We start from the raw sequence: 26,235 nt of genomic DNA on the forward strand, positions 1-26,235 counted from the left end.
CAAACATACCTCTGTTCACCCAGCAGAAAATGGGTACCCGGTGGGATTAGACACGTGACTATAAACTTCTAGCGCATCACTGGCAGCTTGGGTTATCCGGGGTAATAATGAACTGTCTGTTTGTATGCGCTTCGAGTATGCACTTGGTGTATGGAATGTAGCGCTGCAGAAGTATGGTTTTTGCGCTGAAGCTGTTTAAAATCACACAAACATGACGTTTTGGAAAGAAACAATATACTTGTATTGTTTTTTCCGCAGCTACATGAATCCAATATTCTCAAAATCACCTATTCGTTTCTATCTTATGATCAATGTATGTGAACGAAATAAGATTCATATCACCTATTCGTTTCTATTTTATGAACAGTGTATATGAACGAAATAAGATTTTCGTGTCACCTGTCGTAGTCCATGATGGTGTTGAGTCTGTGGGCGATGGTCAGCACCGTGCAGTCCTTGAACTCTGACCTGATTGTCTGCTGGATCAGGTCATCTGTTTCCATGTCAACGGCGGCAGTAGCCTCGTCCAGAACAAGAACCTTGGTCTTCTTTAAAAGCGCCCTGGCGAGACAGAGGAGTTGTCGCTGACCAACACTGGAAACATGAGAGTATATTTTAGAAACTAGTGTATGATCAACCAAACCAATTTCCATTCTACAAATCTTTAGGTATTCCACGAAATGCACATCAAAAACGGTAAGGTAGCCATGTGTGCTAGCTGGTAAGAGTAAGTTTGATCCAACGACGCTTTAAACAGTTTTGCAAGGACGCCAGCTTGATGCTGGAGGAAAGTCTGATGCGATGCAGGTTTTTGAAGTTTACTTCTTCGGTGAAACCTTCAAGCAAACCTTGACAAACCTTGAAACATATTTCGGGCTAACACGGACAGACAATCATAGATTTCAGCAATTCACAAACGACACAACTCGAGAGAATTGAGGTGGCTTAGCGACTGGGCTAATATGTGACGTATAAAACGACATGCGATATATGCTTCAACTCTACATTGTCTGTGTATCATGTATGTCTGTATGCCAGTCTTCTCTGTTTGTAAGGGGGCGGTGGGGTATAGTAGCCTGGTGGTAAGAGCATTCGCCCGTCACGCCGAAGACCAGGTTTCGATTCCCCATTTGGGTACAACGTGTGAAGTTCATTTCTGGTGTCCCCAGCCGTGTTGGAATATTACTAAAAGCGACGGATTTGAAGAATCGAACCCGGTCTTTTCCGGCATGACTCACTTTATCTGTAAGTCTCTGTCTGTCTCTAGTTAATCAGCAGAGTTCTGTAAGTATGTGGTATTTCCAACCTCATATTGTCTCCTCCTTCGCTGCACTCATGTTCTAAGCCTTCAGGAAGCGTCTCCACAAACTTCTTGAGATGCGCGTGTTCCAGTGCCCGCCAGATATCTCTGTCCGTGTACTGGTTGAAAGGATCAACATTGCCTCTCAGACTTCCCGCGAACAATACAGGGTCCTGAAAACAAAGATGTCACGGTCTGAAAAAGCCATGACTTTGGCTAATACATGATGTACTATATTTTCTGAAATAATACCAAGAAACCATAGATAAAAATCCATCTACGAAGACAGAAGAGTTTCCTTGAAAGACTTTGCTTTGTTTGTTTGTTACCGCCCTCAGCAACATTCCGTCTACATGGTGGCAGTCTGTAAATAATCGAGTCTGGACCAGACGATCGATATCCAGTGATCAACATCATGATCATCGATCTACGCTATTTGGATACGATGACAAGTGTTAACCAAGTCAGAGAATCTGACCACCCGATAAGGGTTAGTCGCCTCTTGCGGCAAGCATGGGTTGCTGAAGACCAATTCTAACCTGGATCTTTACGGGTCATAAACAGGTGTACAACAACCACGAAAACATGAGGGAAACATTTGGAAATGCTTCCAACTAACGGGTTGCCATGAATGACATAAGGCGACACCAGCATCTGACTTGAGCTAGTGTGGTTCTTTTTATCAAGCAACTCCACCTAGATTATGCAGAATGTATGTGTTAGGAACTGTTAGTTCATGTACTTGTTATGACCCCCTTCACAAGCTTATTGCCATCATATACGCTCGGTCACCTTCTGACAACAACCATGACGGAAATGTTGGTAACAGGAATGGTAAATTATTTAATGTCATTAGAAATATGTATTCTTCTGTAAAGACTTGTGTTAAAAGTTCATCTGGTAGGACAGAAAGTTTTTCCACTTCTAGTGGTGTGAGACAGGGTTGCACATTAAGCCCAGCCATATTTATCTTTTTCATTAATGAACGTGTAACAGAAGTATATAATGAGTGTAGTTATGGTGTATTTGTGACACAGGATATTGTTGATTTAATGATACTTCGTTTTGCTGATGATGTTATCATATGTTCATATACTGTTTATGGCCTGTAGAAACATTTAAATGTACTGTCTTCCTTTTGCAAGAAATGGGGTTCAGAAGTTAACTAACAAATACAAATGTCATTGTATTCAGAAATGGAGGTAAAATTGCTAAACACGAACACTGGGCATATGTTCCTTTAGAAATTGAGACATATTATAAATATTTAGGACTAGTTATATCTTCTAGATTATCATGGTCAGTATCTTGTAAACAATTAGCATGTCAAGCCTTTAAAGCGGTTATTCCAGTATATACATTTTTTTTAAAAACTGGTAAATGTTCCATCTTCTACAGCATGTTCTAGTTTTGATGGTAAAATTGCACCGATTTTGTTATATGGTGCAGAGATATGGGGCACTAAGTATAATGAGGCAATAGAGAAAGTTCAATCATCTTATTTTACACGCTCTTTATGGGTTGGGAAGTTTGCTTCAAATAAGGCCATTTTAGGCGATACAGGGCGTTACCCTCTTTTCATTCTCAGCCAAGTTAGTGTGGTTAAATATTGGTGTAAGTTAGTAAAGATGGAACGACAACGATATCCTCATCAATGCTATAACTTATTAAAAACTCTTGATGATAACGGTAAGACCAGTTGTAAATGGGTTTCAAATGTTAGATCTTTGCTTTTTACTTGTGGGTATTTTGTTTGGATTGCGCAAGACTTTGGTGATGAAGAGTTATTTCTATTTTCATTAAAACAAAGATTACAAGATATGTATTATCTAATCTGGCACAAAAGTATGTCATCTTCATCCTTTTTATGTCATTATAATTCGATTAAGTCAGCTATAGAACCAGACAAATATTTGACATCATTAGAAAATAAGCATTTGATAAGAGTCATGTGTAAATTTAGACTTTCCCTTCACAATTTTAATGTCAATTTTTCTAGAAGGCATAAACAGGACGATATTGATCTAATGAAATGTGCAAACTGTAAATTGGGCTTTATTGACGATGAATTTCATTTATTATTAGTTTGTGATAAATATAAAGATCTGAGAGAGAAATATCTTCCACATATCAAACATGTCCATAAAAGCAATATGTTAATGGTAAATTTATTAAACCCTCAAAATCCTCTTGTTATACATGCAGTTGCAACATTGTTAAAACATATATTTATTGCCAGACAATTACTTTAATTTGTGCTCACGTGACATTATAAATACATTATATACTAACTGTAATGGGCCATAAGGCCGTATATTACCGAATACATGTAAAGTGTCTGTCTGTCTGTCCGTCTGTCTGTAACAGGAATCACCTGAGGTAGTATGGTGAGTTTGTTCCTGAGGTCATGCAGGCCTACCTGAGGTAGAATGGTGAGTTTGCTCCTGAGGTCATGCAGTCCGAGTGTACTGACGTCAACGCCATCTATGTTGATCTCCCCGCCTGCAGCTTCTATCAGCCGGAACAGGGACAGAGTCAGAGAAGATTTCCCAGCTCCCGTCCTGCCCACGATACCGACCTGGGATGCAACCCAATGAACTACATTACTTACTTCAGGTCTTGAAACACTGCAGTTATTTTTATGTAAAGCATGTGAAATCATGCCAACAAGCGATCATTATTAACTGCATGAAATATTGACACTTGTCCATTGTAAGATATTAGTTCTACTTCTGCCAGGAACATCAGAGACAAAAAAGTGCAAAAATTGTTTGTTAATTTGTCTACCTTGAGTAATATAGGATTGGTTGGTTGTTGAATAACGTCGCACTCAGCAGTATTCAAATGTTTTGGCGGCTTTGTGTAAAAATCGACTCTGGACAACACAATAAGGTGATTAACAGCATGGCCATCAAACTGCGCAGTTTGGGATATGATGACATGTGTCAACCAAGTCAGTGAGCCTGGCCACCCGATCCCGTTAGTCGATCCCGTTCGTACGACAAGCATGGGTTGGTGAAGACCAATATCGGGATCTTCATGGGCACAAAATACAGGAACATTTTACTCCAGTCGAACGAACATCGCCACGCAGACCTGAAGTGTGGGCAGCGCTTTCATGAGGATCTTCAAGTGTAGGCAGTCATTCATCATATCCCACCTTTTCCTGGTTATCTTAATGACTATCTCATCTATTTTACCACATGAACAAGGAGACTATGAACCACACCCACCTTCTCCCCGGAGTTGACAGTACAGGTTATCCCCTTAAGAACCAGGTCCAGTCCCTGTCTGTACCGGGTGGAATAGTCCAGGAACCTCACAACACCCTGCTGCGGCCATCCGGCATCTTGCCGTCGGTCGGGTAGGCTCCACTCGGCCTTGTAAGGAAAAAGAGGTTTAATCTTCGGCTTGTCTTTGTCATTCTCAGCTGAACTGTTGGACATGCTGGAGCAAAGGGGTCTATTGTTTCCAATCAAAGAATACTGGATATGGTATGTAGTTACACATTACGGCACAGAAATAGCTCACTATACCACGCGATTCTTGAATTATCTATTGATTGTTTTGTGTATTTTATCATAGACATTTACGACCATTAAACGGCTTGATTATGCTGTTGATAATGCAGTAAAATAAGATTAGAGGCAAAGGATATCAAAGGATTGGGTGCCGCGGGCAGGATCCGCAGGCACTGGATTCGTGCCGCAGATTCCCAGAAAATATAGCCCGTATGTCAACAACATCGTGACCTCGAGTTACTGAAATGCGTTTTTAGGCTTAACTCATTCACTGTTAAAGTTTCTCGAAAGCAAATGGAAACAGAACCGTACAAAGAGTTCCTCGGGTGACAGGGTTGTGTCTGTTAAGTGATTTCCTTGACAACGTGGATTCGCGGTTCACCCAAAGGCGTCTTTGCTCGTTAATCAGAGCCATATTGGTTTACAAAAAAATGCTAAGTAATTTCCTTATCAAACTCAATTTCTTTACTCAGTTTGTGTCCAAAATCGAACTCAGGTTCTTTCGAGAAATCTATTCTCCGGAGTCTTTCTCAAATTTGATTAAAATCGCAGACTAAAGTTTGCTTCCCCAGGCATTGCATACCTCGGACTCTATGTGACTGTACTGGTCCACCCTCTCTACCGACACCACTTGGGTCTCCACGTCAGATACCATTCGCACCAGCCAGTTGAGGTTGCCAGTTATCTAAGAACAGAAACATGTGTTAAAACCTATACTTAATTTTCCTTACTGATGCTCGTGGGTGTCAGGGGATTGCCACCGCTTCGGGCTTTCCTAGCCTACCAGGAATGAAACACCTTTGAAACACCTAACAGTGACGTTAAACGAAACTTACGCTATCATCCAAAACTATGTTCCACTGGAGATATTGCTTGTGTGATATCTCCTAGGAAATATCGTTTTGACAGTAGAAATTGTACAGTGCCATGTACATGACTAACAGTGCTGTGACATCAAAATTTGATGACGTCACAATGCTATGGCAGTGCCGTGTTCAGAGATGTACTTTTTTCATTGAAAACTAATGAAGAGTGATTTTTTATGATAAATAGAATCCCCCTCGTGTCTTCTGATATCAAACATATCAACACTCGTTGATAAAAGAAAACATGATATTTATCATCGGCAAGCCTCGGATATTTGTCACTTTATCAACTCGTGTTGATATAATTGATATCAGTAGACACTTGGGTGAGATTCTCTATCTATCACTGAATCTGATTTTGGAAATGCTCTAATAGAATATTTCATTATATATACCCTGAAGATCTGGCTAGCTATTCTCGAAACGTTCGTAGCCCTACGAACTTCTTAAGCCCATTCTTAACACATTGGCTACGATCAAAGTTAAGAATTCTTAGGGCTACGAACGTTTCGAGAATAAGGGCCCTGGGTTAAAATTGATCTTCAGAAGGGTCCCCGAAGACCGCCTTTCAATCCAGATCTTAACGGGTCCGTTAACTATTTATGTAACCTTTATTACCATGCCATTAATTGTCATTGCCTCCAGAAATACGTGTGTTTCTGTCTGTTTATATCACACGCTACCGTTTAACGATGAGTGTATAATGGGTGTCAGAACTCCACTCCATTGGAACTCAACAAAATTCAATCGATGCGCATTTATCAAGCCCAAGACCCAAACTTCCTATTTTCTGTCTATAATGATGCAAAAGCTATAGCCTAATCCTCTTGCGTAGGCTTTCTTTATATACAAGATAACTGATTGTCTCTGTATTTCATAATTTTCTTGTCTGCTTTTTTTGATTCCCTATTTTGATATGTGCAATCGTTTTAAGGGAGATGAAACTAATTGTCGTGTAACATGTTTGAACACCAAAACACATTTTGTCTGTCTTAATGTTTTTTGGTCTTAGACGACTTAGTTAGACGACTTCTCGATCGGTAAAGCCATTTTATATTTATTATCATTTAATGAATTAAGTAATTAAGTAAGATGTCAAGAATGTTGAATACTTTTGCTTTGAGTGTTGAATCTCCTACATCCATGCCTCTTTTATCGCAATGTTGTATGCCATTTGAAAATATAACACAGAGGCTATTTGGTATCTGTCAAATGAGGTGCTTATTCCTCGAGTGAATATTTCATTGGGAAGAGTACTATTTCCTTACTGATTACGTTAGAATACCAAAGTTTTACATTTTAACTCGCTCAGTAAAAAAAATAACATCAATGTCTATGTTTTGGAGTAACGTATAAATTATTTTGAGATGAAGACGGTATTTTATCAATAAGTACAGAGCAAAAATAATGATGTCTTTTGCAAAGTTGTCGCATAGAAATGACCAACACAATGAGAGAGTAGTCCAGGTACTTATTTCACTGTAACATGCTACAAGTTATATTAGCGTTATGTTGGCATTTGCTTTAAATAATCAGATCTCCTCCCTAACAAGTCATGCGAACTCTTGTTTCGAGACTGACATGTTTCATTTTCTTATCAAAAACATGTTCTGATACTCTTCTAACGAACATATTATACCCTTTCGATGAATTTGAATACCTGCAAAGCATATGACACCGACAGACCCACAATGCCTCCTGAGAGAGAGTCACGTGACGCCACAGCAAACATGGAGGCGGCGAGCACTATGACATTGCCCATCAGCTCTAGACGAAACGCAAGCCATCTGTGGATAAAATTGTATGTTGTGAAATCATCGTAGTTAGAAAAATAGTAGCTCCATGTCAAGACTACCAGATTAATTGAATGTATTAGCTATCATAAGCTTTTTCCGGGTATACAAATGACCCCGTTGTAGAAATTTCGACGAGAAGAGCTGTCTTCGATGATCGTAGGTTTGATTCCGAGATTTACCGTGCTTATGTATCAGGGACCCTATCCAAAAAAGTAGCACTCCGTCATTCGTAAGCCAATGACATAGTGTAGATTTGTACTATCTATCATAGGTCGTCACATCACGAACGCTTTCTGGACCGGGGCCCAGGACCCCGATCCACAAAGCGTTCTTAGCGCTACGACATTCGTAAGCCAATGATTAAATATAGAGTTACTACGACAGATCGTAACTTTACGAACGCTTTGTGGATCGGGGACCTTGGCCCCGTTTCACAAAACTCTCGTAAGCCTAAGATCTCGTAACGTTTCTCGTAGCATTTGTACTCCCTATGTTACGAGATCTTAGGCCCACGAGAGCTTTGTGAAACGGGGCCCTGGTTAGTTAGCACCGTTCCAGTCATCCTGTGTTTCTACTCTTCTTTTGGCAGGGGTTCCTTATGGATATGGAAAGGGTTTTCTTGCAAGTTATCAAGCTCCTAAGCCTGGTTTTGAGTGTTATTAAGCTGACGCTCCATGTTTTAACTGGAACATTGTTCAAATAGGTGTAAGATTCCTTCAAGTACTCAATATTAAATATCGTTTCACGTTTTCGTGAAAATATGTCATCAACTGGGATGAACAAAGGTCACAATTACGAGCAACATGAAGTTAGAAACGGATTCGGGATTGGGGATTCGAATTCCGAATCTGAATTTTTTGTTCACGTTCGGGATTCGAATCCCCAATCCCCTATCCGTGTCTAACTTCATGTTGCCACAATAACGTTATTCCTTCTCATGAGAAGCAAATGAAATGATCATCAATGATGAGTCTGAACTGACGTTTCAAGTGTGCATATTACCTTCATGTTTGTTGAAATAACCTACCGCTGAGCCGAAAAAGAATAGTAGCTAAAGCGCTGGTTCTTGTCTACTCTGTCCTCTGATGCCTTGATAAATCTGGACTGTGCTTTAAATGCCCGGATGACGCTTGCCCCCGATAGTGTCTCCCCAAAATGGCTGTATATAGGGGAACGGGTCTTAGACTCAATCCGTTTAAGCTGCCGTGATGTGCCGATGTAGAACACCTGTTTATATGTGAGTGAAGTAATGTCTGTGGTTACATAGCCCATTCAAAACATAATTAACAACATAGGGATGACTTAATACCCCTAACACCTAACTCGGATCGTATTTTTAACCAGTCATCAAGATGAAGCCAAATCGGATAATACTGAATTACCTAAAGAACAACATCACTCCGTTCTGGTCCCCTGACGAATGTAACCACTTTCAATAATGAACAACTACAAAGTGGGTCAATTAGAGAGACTAAAAACATTGACAGAACTTTAAATTAAAAATTGTGTTGTCTTTAATTTATGTGACCTATAATACCCATTTTAAGATGGGTTTAATTCCAGCTTTAACTGACATTTATTTCGAGAAAAGGAAAATCGATACGCAAGTAATATTGGCCCCAGAGTGCTGAGGATGTTCTCTGCCTACCAACACGTGAAGATCCGGGTTGGAATTGGTCTTCAGTAACCCATGCTTGTCGTAAGAGGCGACTAACGGGATCGGGTGGTCAGGCTCGCTGACTGCGTTGACACATGTCATCGGTTCCCAATTGCTTTGATCGATGATCATGCATCCAGACTCGATTATTTACAGACCGCCGCCAAATAGCTGGGATATTGCTGAGTGAGGCGTAAAACTAAACTCACTCACTCACTCAGCGTACCAGGATGAAGTAGTAGAGGATGAAGAGCGGGACAACGACGGCCAGGAATATCGGTGTGCTGTAGCTGATGACAATCACACAGCTGAGTACCATCAGCAACGTGTTAAATACAACTTCTATCACGTGGGATATGCGTGTGTCAATAGCTTCAATGTCCTGAGAGAACCTGTTGGCGATCCGACCCGTTGGTGTTGTGTCAAAGAAGGACATGGGCGCTTTCAGTACATTTGCCAGCATTCCGCTGTGGAGAACACGTGCCGCGTGAACACACCGGAAACCCCACATGAAGGTGAAGGTCAGCATGGCCGCAGCTGGAAGTGTGACGTCAGGCCTACATATAACTGCGTATAACAGGGTGACTTGTGCGTTAGTCTAAATATGAGAAAGTGCATAATGATATTATGTTCCTTTTTTCCTCCACGGTGTAGTGTATTATCCGAACTTGAAATTACTGATGGAGTTCTGATAGATGATGATTAACATCGCTGGGAAGATCTTGATGAGATAGTTTGAAGTAATACTTTACGTAGTTTACATTGAGGACTAGATGCACAGAATGAGTTTATGACATTTCTTTAAAAAAATCAGATTTATGTAACAAAAATGCCAGACAGATGAAAATATGTTTGCACAAATGATTGTTTTAGAAATAATAAGTTTCTGAAATTTACATTTGTCATTGCAGTTTTTACACTTCAGATCCTACTTTGGAATCATGTTAACCATTGGAATAATATGAGGATATCCCTAGAGTGGTGATTTTTGCCACAGTGACAACAGATGAACTCACTCGGGAGATGAACGTAGGGTCATACTTCCCTTTTGGCACCTGCAGTAATTGTTTCCTCTGATGGTACCATCACTCGAGGTTGGAATCTTTCAAATAGTTCAAATAACCTGTACCTCGAATGCATGTATCTTGAGGCTAGTTCGACTAAATATATATTTGAATCTAAAAGACTTTTCATAAAACGTTTAGTCTGACCACTCCGCAGATGTCAGTGATGATCCAATCCAGGCTTGTGACTGTTTCTTAACACAGATTCATCCCTATTAACTGATATATTTGCTCACCATATTCATGTGTTGAATTCATAACCCGAGTTAAGGTAATCGATCCCCTTCTCTGGTCAGTCTGAGCTTTATGCTCTTGACTGTGACATTTACAGTCAAATGGAGACTGTTGGCCACTATCGTAGTGGTATATACACCACCATATGTCCGACACTATATCTAGTACTTAAACCGAACAGGTGAAGTATTTGGGAGCTGTATGGAGAATAGGTCAGATTGTCGGGGCTCTGGTCGTATGCCTCTGAATATTGAAAGCTTTACTTGACCTTCTATCAAGGGAGACAACTGACCAATACTGAGGTGAGTTGGGTGTATATTTACCTTGCAACACACCGAACGCTCCGTAAATTCCAAGGTAATAGTTGTTCTTGTCAAGCCTCTGGGAGCTGTTTGCAGGATAGAGCGTCAGGTTGCTGAGGTCAGGGCTGTCCGTCCACTGACTCAACCATATGCTAGACGTTACTGACGCAGCTTGGTAGAGGACGTATAGAAGGAAACCAAATATCACGAAGCCAACTCCAACTGCTCGGGCATAGAGACCATACACACGCCATGGTACCTTGACAAGGATCATCATCATCATCATCATCATCATCATCATCATCACCACCAACAACATCATTATCATTTAGAAATTAAGATATTAATATACAGGAAGGAGGTTTCGGGTCGTCCTGGCACAGTCAGGCTGGTTAGCCTCAACATCAGCTGAGGTCCCTTGTCCCTCATCAACGCTCAGCCCAGACAGTGAATAAAACTCCAAATACGCTATGCACCAAGAACGTTTCGGAGAATGTGTAGACTCCCAAACATTTCAGCCTTCTGAATTACCCAGAGTTTAAGAAATTAACACTGACATTGAAATTATGTCCAACATCCTTTGCTGTTTAGCCGCCATATAGCTGGAATATTCCTAAAACTAAAATCACTCACTCACTTTGCTGTTGACTGCTTCTCACCATGAGCCTCGACATGCTTCGCAGGTGGCGAATTTCTTATTTAATAAATCAATGATTCAGACTCACCTTCCCTTCCTCAACCTTCTCCTCCTCCACCAACTTGCTTTCTTGTGTAACATCCTCCTTTATAGCCATTTTTCCTTTCTTCATTTCATGGCTCTTCTCCAGTGATTCTGTGAGTGATTTGCTACAATATACAGTTATCCAACAAGTTCTACATCGTTCATAACAGATCTTAATTTATTTAGGCGTAATCGATATGCCTTTCCATTGCTTCGCAATCTCATACAGTAACCCAATTTTCGAAGGAACAGTGTTTGCACGTAAGTGTTTTAAATGTAGGTTTTATGTGCGTAAGTTGCCTCTCGTATCCTTGAATCCATTTTATTAATATTTCTGGTTGAAAAATCCCACAAAATTCATTACAATATCGATCCCTTTTCGCATATTTTACTGCCAAAAAGAATAGTATCATGCCTTGTATACGAGTGAGTGAGTATGGTTTTTACGCCGCTTTTAGAAATATTCCAGCAATATCACGGCGGGGGACACCAGAAATGGCTTCACACATGTGGGGAATCGAACCCGGGTCTTCGGCGTGACGAGCGAACGCTTTAACAACTAGGCTACCCCATCGCCCCGCCTAATATGTACAGCGCGTGGTTTTCACTACTATGTTTCTGAGTAGGTCTGTTCAAAGGGAAAGCTAATGGCAATCCACAAACTCTTCGGTATGTTCTCAATATAGACAGTTGCATTGTTTTCAGGATCACCATCATCATAAGATCACAGATATAGATGGGAACCAAAGTCGAACAGAGAACCAAAGCGTAAATAGAGAATACTACACGAGGTCTCATAACATACGAATTATACGAAACGAGTGTCCTTCCTATGGTATCTGACCGAGCGAAAGCGAGGTTCGTATAATTCGTATGTTATGTTACCGAGTGTGGTATTTTATTTATTACCCACTTCTTACATGCATTAAATTGACAAAATAGCGTAGTTTTGGCATAGTTATGGTTTCAAACCGAAACCGGTTTCTTCAAGAGGTTGCGGAATAATGTTGTTCTGTAGTACACGTTTTGCATGACGTCACTCTGTAATGATGTCACTACGCCTTGCTCGTCTGCCCCCTTGGTAACCGACGTCACGATGCATGTCAGTTGTCATCGCCTGGTACAGCATCCTACATTAAACTACTCCGTAGCACCCCGTTTCTTAGTTTGCATTTGCTTCACTCGGCTAACCTCACTTGTGGAAACTTTGCGTTTATGTTTTGCGACGCATACATGTCTCAGTTCGACTCACAATTAAACACCGATACGGCAACGTTTGCAATGTTTACGTTCTCACAATGCATATAAATTGTATAATGAATGAATTCACGTGTTTGTTATGAATGAAAAAGTAGTTCCGTCACAACGTGCCCTAATTGAGAGGTCATCGGTTATCCAATCAAATAGTTAGAATCTCAGGTCAAGTCGTTACCACACAGGTCAACGCGATACGACACTCGTGTGACTTACAAGATTCGTATGCAACTACCCATACGTTGACCACGTGGGTAATAATAAGAAATGTGTGACGAGTGTGTATTAAAACTTCGAGTTCCAGCAAATTCGTTTTCTGGTCCCACGTCAATGATCTACTCACATCCGAGCTCTTCTTGCTCCACCTTCAGTATCCTCTTCTGATGTTACAGACTCGAGTCTTTGAAGCACCTTGCGCTTCATCTCCAACTCTGAGCAGGAAGGTTATTTTAGAAGACAATTTGCTTACAACCAACATAATAACCGAATATAACCATCGACATAACATACCAAGCAAAAATTAATGGAAACATACTTTTATAGTGTTTTTAGCCAAAGATTGAGACATCAAGGAAATATAAAATATATTCTAACATGGGGAGCGTTACACTAAATAAGTTATGAATGACGAGTGAGCTAGGATTAACACAACATAGGATTTGGGTGTTTTTGTAGTCCAAGTGGTTGATATGGCCTTACCTTCTGGATCATCATCATTGTCATCCTTGCTGTCAAGGAGGTAATTTTGCAGGAACTGGGCAAAGGGTCCGTTATGTTGGAGCAGCTCCTCATACGTCCCTGTCTCTGATATCTGACCACTGGTCATCACAAGGATGGAGTCCACCTCTGGGAGCCAGTGAATGCCATGAGTGACCAAGACGCGGGTCTATGTAAATCATACAAACTTCGTTTTACTGAGACAAGAATATCCATTCAGTAAATCTGACCAATAAAGACGTTTAACATATTTACAGATATGGAAGGCTATCGAAAAAATACCTTGTTACCAAGCAGTCCCTTGCTACAAATGAGCTTATCAAATATATGTTTTCCCACATGACTATCGACAGCACTGAGCGGATCATCCAGCAGATATATGTCAGCATCGTTGTAGACAGCTCTGGCCAGAGACACTCTCTGCTTCTGTCCTCCACTCAAGTTGATACCCTGGTGACAAGATAGGAAACGGATTCAACACACAAGGCATAGTAGACAGCACTGGCTAGGGACCCTCTCTGCTTCTGTCCTCCACTCAAGTTGATACCCTGGTGACAAGATAGGAAACGGATTCAACACACAAGACATAGTAGACAGCATTGGCTAGGGACCCTCTCTGCTTCTGTCCTCCACTCAAGTTGATACCGTTTTCAGGAAAGAAGGGCGTTTTGTTCTAAATTGTTCCCACGCTGCGGCACTCCTTGTGTCTATTCTGCCCAACTGTTTCACACTAACATTTACAAATAGCAAAATAACTTATGATGCCATGGTGACATTTCGAGAGCAGAGTTATACAGGTATTCTGACCACTTTCCCATATGCTTTCCCTAATGTTTAATGCAAATATTATCTGAAACCAATGAATACAATTTGATCATCTATTCAACTTCGCTTGCTTGATAACGGTGTTAGTAACATAAGTTTTAGCAAAAAATAATTCCTTCAAATTAATTATTGTACAATTTACAAGAAAATGTACCATCTTACCAATGTTGGGGTTAAACATTTACACAGGCACAAACAGGCTGCAAATTCAGAGCAGTATATCAAAATCCAATAGATCATAGGACAGAATACACATTTAATATAAATGTAAATCATTGTCCAGCTCATGCCGTCGCATGGCAGGATTACTGCTATGTAGCGTCAAGCCAAACATACATTTTTAGGAAAATTTAGTGAATAACAGATGTTACTGGTAGGACAGGACATGCTTATCCTTTTCGCAAACACCTGGTGTCATCACTGATGTTCAGTGATCCATTCATAACAATTTTCACAGCTATTTTTTCCAAACAGAATTTGTTTCCGAAGATAGTCATGACGGGTTATTCTTTTGCACTGGCGTTGTATGTCTGATAACAAGCCATTCGGCTCAGAAACATTTTTTATCAGTCATCCAAGGACTTTATGGTATTGTCATCCCATTTGTTTTCTTCAAATCCTGGGAATGTTTTTGCTTCCTTTGGTTGGATTGAGGGTTAACATTTGTGGGAAGTCGAAACGAATTTAAGACACAGCTGAATCAAAGGCAAAAAGATAACCAAAGTTTATACAAAAATGTGCAATGGGGTACTAAAATGTTTTTAATATTTCCAGTCCTAGCAAGTTCGTTGTCAACTGTACATCGACCAAGCAGACGTAGAATAAAGTTTAATAGAATCAAATACAATGTCCCAGTTGCGTACGTTGCATTGATTACAACCTTAGAACTCAGACTTGTAGTGGATATATATTTGTAAATATACAGTACCCTCTCTCCTATTTCCGTCAGGTCCCCGCCCGGCAACATCTCCAGGTCTGGAGTCAGGGCACAGCACTCAACCACCTCGTTATACCGCTGTCTGTTCATTGGCTTCCCGAACAGGATGTTGTTCTGCAGGGTGTCGTTCTGGATCCAGGCTTGTTGAGGTACATAGGCAGTTGTTCCCTGTTGGTAGCGTAATGTTTCATTTGAACTTCATTCAGAATATCAGAATTCCAGCAGTTAAGTAAATAATGTTTACAATGACAAAGTATTATGAATCAAATTTGGAATCTCTGAGGAGGACAGAAAATCTGTTATAAATGAAAAAAAAAATCAAAATCGACTTTACTTCGCTTCAAAACGTTTGTTACAATTGTGGAAACCTGTTCCCTATATGCATGGGGCGGTGGGGTAGCCTAATGGTCAAAGCGTTCGCTCTTCACGGGGTAGAAAGCCCATTGTTGTATTCCTCCGTCTTGATATTGCTGGAATATCGTTAAAAGCGGCGTAAAACTAAACTCTCTCACTTACTATATGCAGGTAGCCATACCTCAAGACACACTCGTCCTTTGTGTTTGTGCATCTCACCAAACATTGCTGAGATGAGAGACGATTTCCCCGCACCAACCTGACCCACAACGGCCACCAGCTGCCCAGTCTTAACATTCAGATTGATACTGGTAAAAGATATATAGAATTGGAGGAAATAGCATATTGTTTCAGGTGCTGAAGACAAGGTACAGAAAATTCTTGAAATATATCCATTATCTGAAATAAGGGTAATTTGGACACCGATCGCCACACCCTCTAGGATCTGGTTCCGGACAAGGTGGTGATATCAACTGGTCATGTTCGTCACTCAGCGGCTGAGGTATTGCCTGTGTGACTTTCAAATGACTCTGGGCATGCGAAGAATAAGGATCCGGGTGATAACCCTGTTAGACTCCGAGCAACTCTGGTTGCTAGGCGCCCATGGCGGTCTCTCACGTGACGTTCGGGTTCATCAGAATTTTACATTTGTTTATGATGATTTGTATTGTTGAAGGTAAATGCATTTCCATTTTTCTGTCTTAACGTCGACTACGAATATCGAGCATATCACATCAGTTGCTTCATGGGAATATAATCCGGACTTGTTGTTTTCAATGGTCGTCAACTCATCGTTAAAGTGAATCTATCTCAACAATATGCGTCTTTACACGGTGTGATGATCATTTACGACAAACGAGTTTCCGGAGAACGAACAGTTTGGCACTCAATATCTCGAACTACGATGATCGAGATATAATGTCGGACACATTGGCTTGAGTTTCCGCTGTTTGAGATACTTACTCTGTCAAAGCTGGTCCCATCTCTTGGTTCCATTCGAAAGTAGCATCAGTGACAGACACTGCGGTATCTGAACAGGAACATCAACGAGAACAATATTTGATATAGAATATATCCGTGATTCTTCGTGTATAAGCGGTATCCCATTCAGGTAATAAATGAACACACCTCCTGAGACGCGCTACTATATTGTCTCTACATGCGTTAGAATAAGTGAGTGAATGTCGTTTTACGCCATAGTCCGATAATTGAAAATAGGCAAACCAACGCATGACTGTATGAGCAAAGATGTATGTGAGTGAGTGAATGCGTTAGTTTTACGCCGCTTTTAGCAACATTCCAGCAATATCACTGTGAGGGACACTAGAAATGGGCTTCACACATTGTACCCATGTGGGGAATCGAACCCGGGTCTTCAGGTCTTCGAACGCTTTAACCAGGAGGATACCCCACCGACCCTAAAAGGTTATATGTGGTCGCTACAACACATACCCACCTAAGCCAGACTTGTAGTCAGCTCCGGGTGTGTACTTTCTTATTGAATAGGGCCGCACCCAGCAATATTCCAACTATATGGCGGCGGTCTGTAAATAATCGAGTTGGCCCAGGCAATTCAGTGATCAACAGCATAAGCATTGATCTGGGATATGATGACATGTGTCAACCAAGTCAGCGAACCTGACCTCCCGATCCTGTTAGCAAAGCATGGGTTGCTGAAGACAAATTCTAACCCTGATCTTAACGGGTTCTGGGGATGGAGGGATGGATTGTCTTTCCCAGAGTCACCAAGACGGAACAATTACTAGGGTTGAATTGATCTTGACATTAAGCACATCGTAAGTATCTCGGTTAGTGGGTTGTTGTTTAACGCCGCACTCAGCAGTATTCCAGCTATATGACGACGGTTTGTATATGATCGAGTCTGGACCAGACAATCCAGTGATCGACAGCAATTAGGATACGATGACATGTGTCAACCAGGTCAGCAAGCCTGACCACCCAATCCCGTTAGTCGCCTATTACGACAAGCATGGGTTACTGAAGATCAATTCTTACCCGGATCTTCACGGGTGTAAGTATGTCGGACATATCATCGTACTATATAGCATTTTGTGTACTGCGGGTTTGGGCTGTTCAAAATCATAAGTGACTCAATGGCCCAGTTTCAGATCAGGGAGATTTAAAGAAATAACACACCAATATGGGACAATTACATCAGCTTAACCCTCTCTTATTGTGAGTAAAATAATAAGGTTGAATATCTAAACAATAAATACATTAAGGATAATTATCTTTTGATGAAACACAGCATATGGAGGTAAGGTTTTTACCATGGCTGGTCGCTCTCTGGACACTGTTGACATCTAAATCACCGCTGTTTAGATACTTTTCAATCCTCTTCACAGAAACATTTGCCTGTAACACAAGTTATAAAATGTATAGGACACGACTAATTCAACCGACAAGGCTTGTTTGTTTTTAAACCCGATCGTATTCCAGTTATATACCGCGGCTGTGATCAACATCATGAGCATCGATCTGCGCATTTAAAATACGATACCATGTGTCAACCAAGTTAGTGAGTCTGACCACCCGACAAGCATGGGCTGCTGGAAACCAAATCTAACCCGGATCTTCACGGATACCGACAATGAGCAAGAGGACGTTACTATAGTGAGTAAATAAGAGCGACGCACGCACGCACGCACGCACGCACGCACGCACGCACGCACGCGCACACACACACACACACACACACACACACACACACACACACACACACACACACACACACACATATACTGATACTGTAACCGCTACAATCTCCCTGAAGAGTAAAGAACGAAACATGATGGAGAAAAAGGCATTCTGTTTTTATTTATCTATGAAATATTTATGCCTGAACACCTGTACTATTTTGGACATTTTGTGCGCGTATATATATATATATATTTTATATATATTGTGCACGTATATATATATATATATTTATATATATATATATAGATTTCGTCTTTCACAAAGGCACATTACAGTACTGACTGTTTCATGAAAATGCGTTCGTCGATGACAATGAAATGGTGATGATGCAAGTCTTAGATACTGCCAGTTAATACCTATATGTTGACTAATAATTGCAACTCACCAATGTACGTCATGAATATAGACACGTTTTATCTATAATATCACGGTTTTATTAATAACGTCCTTCCATTTTTGTTCCCTGGCTGAGCCATCTGCCCCACCTGAACCCTATGAAGTTAGACCTTCATATATAGAATGTTTTTGTGATCAGTGTTAAAAAGTATAAAACACAACCTACCCTCACAAAGTCAGCTGTTATTTCTGGTAGGACAAGCATCGCAAATCTAAGATTGTTTAGGAGGGCTACTGCCACAAAGGCTGTCTTTGGGCTGAGGTAGTGACTTTCAGCTGTGTAGATATACGTCAGGAAGGTCACCAAGGTCACCTGAAATGACATTATATCCATGTTATTTATTCAGAATTCGGTGTCTGAATAGGCATCCGGTAATCCATACCTCTGCAGCGAACATAATATTATCCCAAAATGTCGAAGACGCATATAACGAACATACGGTTATAACGAACTTATTTTCTTGTCCCAGACACTGCACATCTTGTTCGTTATGCATATAACGAATTACGGTTATAACGAACTAAAGTACATTTACATTAGAGTTTCTTATACCGTAGTTTACTGTATCTAAATTCACATAAGGATGAGTGATATAATCACCATGCCAAGTTGGTCCTCACGAGAGATATAGTTGGGTAAAACCAACGACCTTTCCTAATATATAACGTTACATTGGAATTTTACGACCATGGCACAATTAAATGGCTTTAAAAGCCCCGAAGCAACAGGCTCTGCTAAGCTGCCCATTTCAGACTCAATATACTGAACATACTGTCTACGAACTAAACAAATACAAAATGATGTTGGTTGAGAAATAGAATCTCACCTCCGTGTTTTTTTTAAATCAAATATATCAACGCTCGTCAACAGAAATTTATTGAGCATGCGACCAAACTAATTCCAGGGGCACCGAAACATGGTCTCGGCCCTGCTCAATACTGTTATCATTGAAGTGATTTAAATAATAAACAGAGCGTGAATGTACTTACTAGATATGGAGCCACAATGAAAACAAACATCATCAGCGCATGAAGTATTGAGATCTTCCAAAGACCCTTAAGTTCTTTCTCTCGAACATCTGTGATTTTCTCCTGGAAGGAGGGTTCCCAGGCGTACAGTTTGAGAATCTGTAAGCAATGATCGTTATTCATTGGTGAGTGAGTATAGTTTTACTCCGTTTTATCGATATTTAATCCCCCGGCAGGCGAGACCAGAAATGGTCTTCACACATTTCATCCACGTCTGTAATCGAACCTGGGCCTTTGGCGTGATCAGCGTAGGTTTTAACCACAGCTAGTACACACTCGAAATGGCAATTGTTCAAAACAATCAACAAAAGAGCTTCACATTATTATCCACGTCGAAGGATCAGTGTTCATTCCCAACTGTATGATTAGCATGCCCCACATGTAGTACTGGGTTTGTCTTGATATTAAATCATGTTTCTGAGACATTCAGAGCCGACTAACTTTGTTCGTGGGGTTGTCCAGGGTGAGCTTCTAAGACCTGCATTATTTCGGGCTTTAACGTCAAATCATAATGAAACGTGATGATGTAACTGTAATACTGTTCCATGTGCAAGGTAAAAATGTGATATATATTGTATATGTCATATTGTTTTAGCATTGATATTATACAGATTAAACATATAAAAGCAGGGAAGGGGATTCGGTGAACCCGGAACCCAGAAACAATCAGATTGGTCAGGCTCATCATCAGCTCAGGTCCGTTGTCCCTACTACTAATTCACGCTGCCTTGTCGAACTGACCAAGAACCTTTCTGAGAATGTGTAGACTCCCCATTACATCGCCATCAGCATGATCCAGAATGTCAGAAGGGATGTGTTCTTGGCAGCAAACCAGTTTACTCTCCTGATTACACTCAAGAGATGGGGAGGTTCCAAACCTAAGGCACCCAGCACAAGTGCTAGGTGTCGGACAACTTGGCACTTAGGATGTACCAGTGAGTCAGTCAGTCAGATCTGGGCTTTAGTTGGTCTTCAGCAACCCATGCTTGTCGTAAGAGGTGACTAACGGGATCGGGTGGTCAGACTCGCTGACTTGGTTGACACATGTCATCATATACGAATTGCGTAGATCGATGCTCATGCTGTTTATGATTTGATTGTCCGACCCAGACTTGATTATTTACAGACCGCCGCCATATAGCTGGAATAGTGCACGAGTACGGCGTTAAACAACAAACCAACCATGCAACCAGTCAGTCAGTTAGTGAAGGAGTGGGCGTGTGAGTAAGTGAGTCTGTCAGTGAAGGAGTGAGTGATTGAATGAGTCCGTCAGTGAGTGAGTGAGTGAGAATGTGAGTCAATCAGTGAAGGAGTTAGTCAGTGAGTCAGAGAATGATTGGGAAGAAGTGAAGGTGTGAGTTAGCGAATTTGATACGTAAGTCCCAACGACTTTCAAAGTTAAATTTAAACTTACCAGATTTTTAAACGTAGTATTTTTGTTATTTCAAACTGTCGGCTAAACTTGTCCTACAATTGCCAGCGACTGAAGGGATGGTGTTAATAAAACACTGTAAGTCCCCATGGTCCCTAGTATGGTGATCTACCTTCGGTTGTTGGCGACCTATAGCCTGTTTTTATATTGTATTGTCTTATAGAGTTAATAGTTTTTAGTTTTTCATCCTAGTTTTATATCAATATCTGTGATCCTGTAGTTATTTTAATGCCCTTCGTTGACAGTTTTATATAATTTGACTTTATTGATTACGACTTTATTTATTATTCAAATCCTCGTCACGATATGGCTGCAATATTGCCGATGTGATGTTAAATTTTAACTCACTCACTCAGTTAGTGAATTTGGTTCAGTTCCACAATGCAAGAAATGAATTTTATTTCACAAGATTCGAAGCTATCATAACAGAAGGGCGATGCCACTGCCGAATGTCCCGCCCATACAAGTGATTAGAACCTTACCAACCTTAATGCCATTAAAGACTTCATTGATAATCTTCATCCTTTTGTCCTTGAACTCCATCACAGTGGTCTGAAGCTTATCCCACAAAGACATGTTGAAGTAGTTGAAAGGCATTATGATGACCATCAACCCTAGGCCCGCCAACATGGACAACCCGAGTGTGTTATACAGCAGGGCCAGGGATACGACCATCTGAAGAAGGCTTGACCAACTTGCCCAGAACCACTGGACCATGTCCTTGATGTGCTCAGCGTCCACCGACATCAAGTTTACTATCTCGCCAACAGTAGACTCACGCCGAGATTCGATATTCATTGTGAGAGCCTGAAAGGTTTTCGAAATGTGGACACATTACAGATGAATAACTTCATGAATAATTATAGCTCAAAAGTTGAAAATAATATAAAACCTAAAACCGACAAAATATTTTCAATATTCATAAAATTCCGACCACATCATAAGCGTGAATTTCTTAATCATTTATCAAGTTCTGACGACAACAAGCACTCGGAAAAAAGTAACGGATACTGGCTTACCACCTAAATTGTTAATGACATTTAACCGCTGATATAATTAAAGCGTACTCCTTGAACGAGACAAAGTTCATCAAAAGTAAATATATACGCAGAAAGGTGAGAAATTGACAGTAAGTGGTGCACTTTGTGTTCAATAGCTTTGTCTTTTTGGATAATAAAATGTGTTTAAAACAATCTAATCCAGAAAGGTTGTCATAGGTGAACAAGTACCCTTTCGTATTGCCATATCAGTGAATATAAGCACAGTGTCATCTGTGTTTTTGATCACTGACTTCAGTTGAAGTATACAATGCACACATGTTATTACACTTTTGACACTAAGAAAAACAGTTTTCGGCTTCATGAATTGAACGTGTGTTGATTGTTAGGACCAATGTATCATATGGAGATGTGACTTTAGTATGGTTTTATTGAAGAACAAGTATTACGGAGGATATTTGTCACAACAACCGCTTGTGTACCGTTTAAATTTGCATTTGTATTGGTATGATCAAAACTGACTTAAAATTTAAATATCCTTCTACGTCATAATCGTGATCATAGTGTTTCACAATGAACAGGTTTAGGCATTTGGATGTTTTCTTATTTGTAGATGGTCGCAAAGAAGGTTCACATTAGGAAGGATACGTTTAGCATGGGTTTGCATTTGCTGTATCAATTTCACCAGTGATGGAGATTTGGTATATATATCTACCTTTCTATATATGGCCGAGATAACTATAGATCTAAATCGGAGAGACATGGAGACACATTGGTGCCACGTAGCTTGGAAGGTGAGCGACTGAATGAGCATGGAACAGAAGAGAGTCATCCCAAGTGTGTAACCCTTCCATGCGGGCGACGTCTTGTCCTCTGTGAAGTTCACCAACTCTCTGAAGGTTAAAAGTCATCGTCATATGTTTTAAAGACACAATTTGTTAAAGGTTGGTGGGTTGTTGTGTAATGTCTGCATTTGGGTGATAAACATACCAATACCAACGAGATGTAAAAAGTTGAGTTTTGCTTATGAAAACCAGTGGTTGACAGCATGACCTCAATGTCATTCATGTCCGACATGATCAGCATCCTGTCTTCACCTTAGCTTGCTCTTTCGATGTGTATTGAGTATTAATAAAGTCAGTTCGAATGATGTTTCAAGAAATAAAATTAAGAAAGTTTCGGACTGAAGGATGTGTGATGGGAAAGTTGAGTCTGGGGCTTGGCGTTTGGGGTTTGGGGAGACGGTTATTAGGATGAGGAGATGCAACAGAAGGTATCACGACAGGCAGAAAACCTTTAAACTGCTCAGTTTAATTGGGAATAACAACTCAAAAAGGATTTACCCTAAAAGCAACGGGTTTGCGATATACAGCATATCGTAGATCAGCTTCCAAAACTGAGACTGCAGGATTTGGAATCCTAAGGTTTTCCACAATACTTTCAACAAAGAAATCTTCGCTCCCAACTTTTTGTCAGCTGGTGGATCTTTGATTTCCTTGACGCTGGACGACCTGGAGATCAGTGGTGTATTTTCATCGCAATCTTCAACACGAATTCCATTACCCGTGTTCTTTGAATAAACAACTTTGTCCTCTACATACGCTTTTCTGGGACTGGAAAAGAACAAAAATGACAAATTAGTATTTTTTTAAGTGGGTCAGTGTTAGTGTTTCTCGTTAAAACTATGAACGTAAGTTGCGCAAAACAGATATATTTCACGAGAATCACACATATGTAACATTACTATTACATTGTTTTCTTTGTATAAGCGTACTTCATTTATGCTTCAATGCAAATTGTGTGTATGGGTATGTGGTATGATAGCCCAGTGGTAAAAGCTTGCACTCCTCATGGCAAAGACCAAGGTTCGATTCCCTTCGTGAGTACAATGTGTGAAGCCATTTCTGGAATCACTCGGCGTGATAATGCTGGATTGGTGCTAAAAGCAGCGTAACACCAATGTTATCCACGCTATTGGTATGTTTGGACATACTTAATCTTTTGAGAACACTTGATGTCATCACTAATTTGTTTGACACATGTCATCGTATCACAGTTGCGTAGATCGATGCGCATGCAGGTGATCACTGGATTGTCTGGTACCGACTCGATTCTTTACAGACTGCTGCCATATGGCTGGAATCTTGCTGTGTTCGGCGTTAAACAACAACCAAACCAAACCAATCACAAGAGCTACCAGGCCACCACAATTACAATCATCCAACCATGCCTTACCTGATGCTGTTCTTAGATACTTCCTTATCCCAAAAATATAAGAACCGTGGTACGTTGTTGGCAGACTTGTCCCTCGGGTGAAGATCGTCCACGTCATTCTCAGTTAAGGCTTTTCTGTATCCTCTCAGTATGAGACTAAATTTGAAGGAACCCATTGCAAAATATGAATACGAATTCACACTGAAGAATACAAAATTCATGTGTTTTTAAGTTATTTGAAATGAGAAGTTGCTGTTTACGACATGCTTCCCTTAGGTATCTGTGCTATTGACCAAGTCACTTATGAGCAAAGACTGTAATAAACAAACAAGCAAACAATCAAACAAACAGCCAAACAACCAACCAACCAGCCAACCAACCAATTATTGGGCATCGTAGAATCCTAGAAGTAGCGTCGCTTACGCTGAACAACTGAATGTCATGGGAGGGTTTAACAAACCAAGGTAGCATTTTAAATGTGAATGAAATTATGATTGATAATTCATATTCATAACTGTGTATCATTTTGCATTAAATTTATCTTATCATAAAAGTTACAGTACATGGCTGCAAGGAAAAACGATGTTCTTAGATAATCAGTGTAACTCACCTGTTGACCCACCAGAACGTTATTCTCGACAAGAACGAAGCCGACAATTCAGGTGAATCCGTCTGTCGAATAAATATCCAATCAGCTTAGATATCATTTTACCTGAAATGTTAGACTCAAACTCGGATATTCGGCGTGACGAGCGAACGCTTTACCTACTTACCTACCCTATCGCCTGTTAATACTAACTAGAAGTAAATAAATGATGTTTAAGTCTCACCTTGGTTCGTTCATGTACTTGCAATCTTTCCAACTTCTACTGATTAAAGCCATACAACTGTGCATGACATATCATAAGAGCAAAGCGTTCAGTACTGAGCAAGATAAAAAGTGTAACTGTCACCATGACACCACTTGTAACAATATTTTAAAGTTTATCCAAACCTGCGAGTTTCAAATGTCCAGATGGGTCGTAAACATGCGTGCACGTCTTTCTTTTAACATTTGTTTGTTGTTTAACGTCACACTCATCATTACTCCAGCGGTCTGTAAATAATCGATCCTGGACTAGTCAATCCAATGATCAATAGCATGAGCATCGATCCACGCTAGTGGGATACGATGACATGTGTCAACCAAGTCAGCCAGCCTGAACACCCGATCCTGTTAGTAGTCTCTTACGACAAGCATGGGTTGCTGAAGACCAATTCTAACCCTGATCTTTACGGGTCCTTTAAGAATTAGGTAAAAATTTGAACATGAATGGAATGAATATATTATTACAATGTATTTATTATAAAATGTTGGATGTACCTTATCCCGCTGTGACGCCTCAGCAAAACAACTTAGTGTCAGCTCCACGATGACCAGAGCAAAGTAACCATAGAACATACAGAACTTGAACATGTCCACATCGTATTCCTGAAAGTAGAGGCCATGGTTTAGTTTTGAAGCAACATGAAGCAAACAGTCATTTAAAAATATCATTAATCAAATACAATTTTGATACAGTTAACAGCTATGCCATTCTGTAGATGTATGGCGAATACCTTTACCATATATGTGGTCGCCTTCTGTCCGTTGCACTTGTATGGCCTGGTGCCATTGCACACACCAAAAGAGCTGTGCTGAGTTGCATCCTGTCCTTTGAGTCGGACATGCACAATGTGGGTTCGACTCCAACTTTAGACCCGTTTCGATTTGTTTGTTCGTTAGCACCATACCCGAATTCGTAAGTAAACAAATGCACTATCTTGGAGTTGAGTTGAGTTGAGTTGGGCTTTTCGTCACATCTGCATTATTCCAGCCATATAGTGACGAGAACAAGTCTGCATTAGTAAACATTGT

General features: G+C 40.4%; 1 protein-coding gene across 1 annotated transcript in view; it reads right to left on the reverse strand.

The window, feature by feature from the left end:
• The window catches only part of LOC124285279 (multidrug resistance-associated protein 1-like), a 32,057-nt gene that overhangs the window by 746 nt on the left and 5,076 nt on the right, over positions 1-26,235 (reverse strand). The window contains exons 3-27 of the mRNA XM_046721481.1: positions 25,702-25,809; positions 24,949-25,010; positions 24,360-24,494; positions 23,468-23,737; positions 22,840-23,017; positions 21,613-21,933; positions 19,656-19,793; positions 18,832-18,978; positions 17,840-17,924; positions 16,512-16,578; positions 15,730-15,856; positions 15,186-15,362; positions 13,715-13,882; positions 13,415-13,601; positions 13,059-13,146; positions 11,466-11,586; positions 10,762-10,999; positions 9,367-9,677; positions 8,511-8,710; positions 7,348-7,474; positions 5,405-5,506; positions 4,534-4,680; positions 3,720-3,878; positions 1,307-1,473; positions 400-594 (exon numbers count right to left, since the gene is read on the reverse strand). Coding sequence (XP_046577437.1) covers positions 400-594; positions 1,307-1,473; positions 3,720-3,878; positions 4,534-4,680; positions 5,405-5,506; positions 7,348-7,474; positions 8,511-8,710; positions 9,367-9,677; positions 10,762-10,999; positions 11,466-11,586; positions 13,059-13,146; positions 13,415-13,601; positions 13,715-13,882; positions 15,186-15,362; positions 15,730-15,856; positions 16,512-16,578; positions 17,840-17,924; positions 18,832-18,978; positions 19,656-19,793; positions 21,613-21,933; positions 22,840-23,017; positions 23,468-23,737; positions 24,360-24,494; positions 24,949-25,010; positions 25,702-25,809 — 4,025 coding nt within the window. The remainder of the gene's footprint in view (positions 1-399; positions 595-1,306; positions 1,474-3,719; positions 3,879-4,533; positions 4,681-5,404; positions 5,507-7,347; positions 7,475-8,510; positions 8,711-9,366; positions 9,678-10,761; positions 11,000-11,465; positions 11,587-13,058; positions 13,147-13,414; positions 13,602-13,714; positions 13,883-15,185; positions 15,363-15,729; positions 15,857-16,511; positions 16,579-17,839; positions 17,925-18,831; positions 18,979-19,655; positions 19,794-21,612; positions 21,934-22,839; positions 23,018-23,467; positions 23,738-24,359; positions 24,495-24,948; positions 25,011-25,701; positions 25,810-26,235) is intronic.

The sequence above is a fragment of the Haliotis rubra genome, unplaced genomic scaffold, assembly GCF_003918875.1.
Source record: "Haliotis rubra isolate DU_JTF1 unplaced genomic scaffold, ASM391887v1 Scf357, whole genome shotgun sequence".
Classification (NCBI taxonomy): domain Eukaryota; kingdom Metazoa; phylum Mollusca; class Gastropoda; order Lepetellida; family Haliotidae; genus Haliotis; species Haliotis rubra.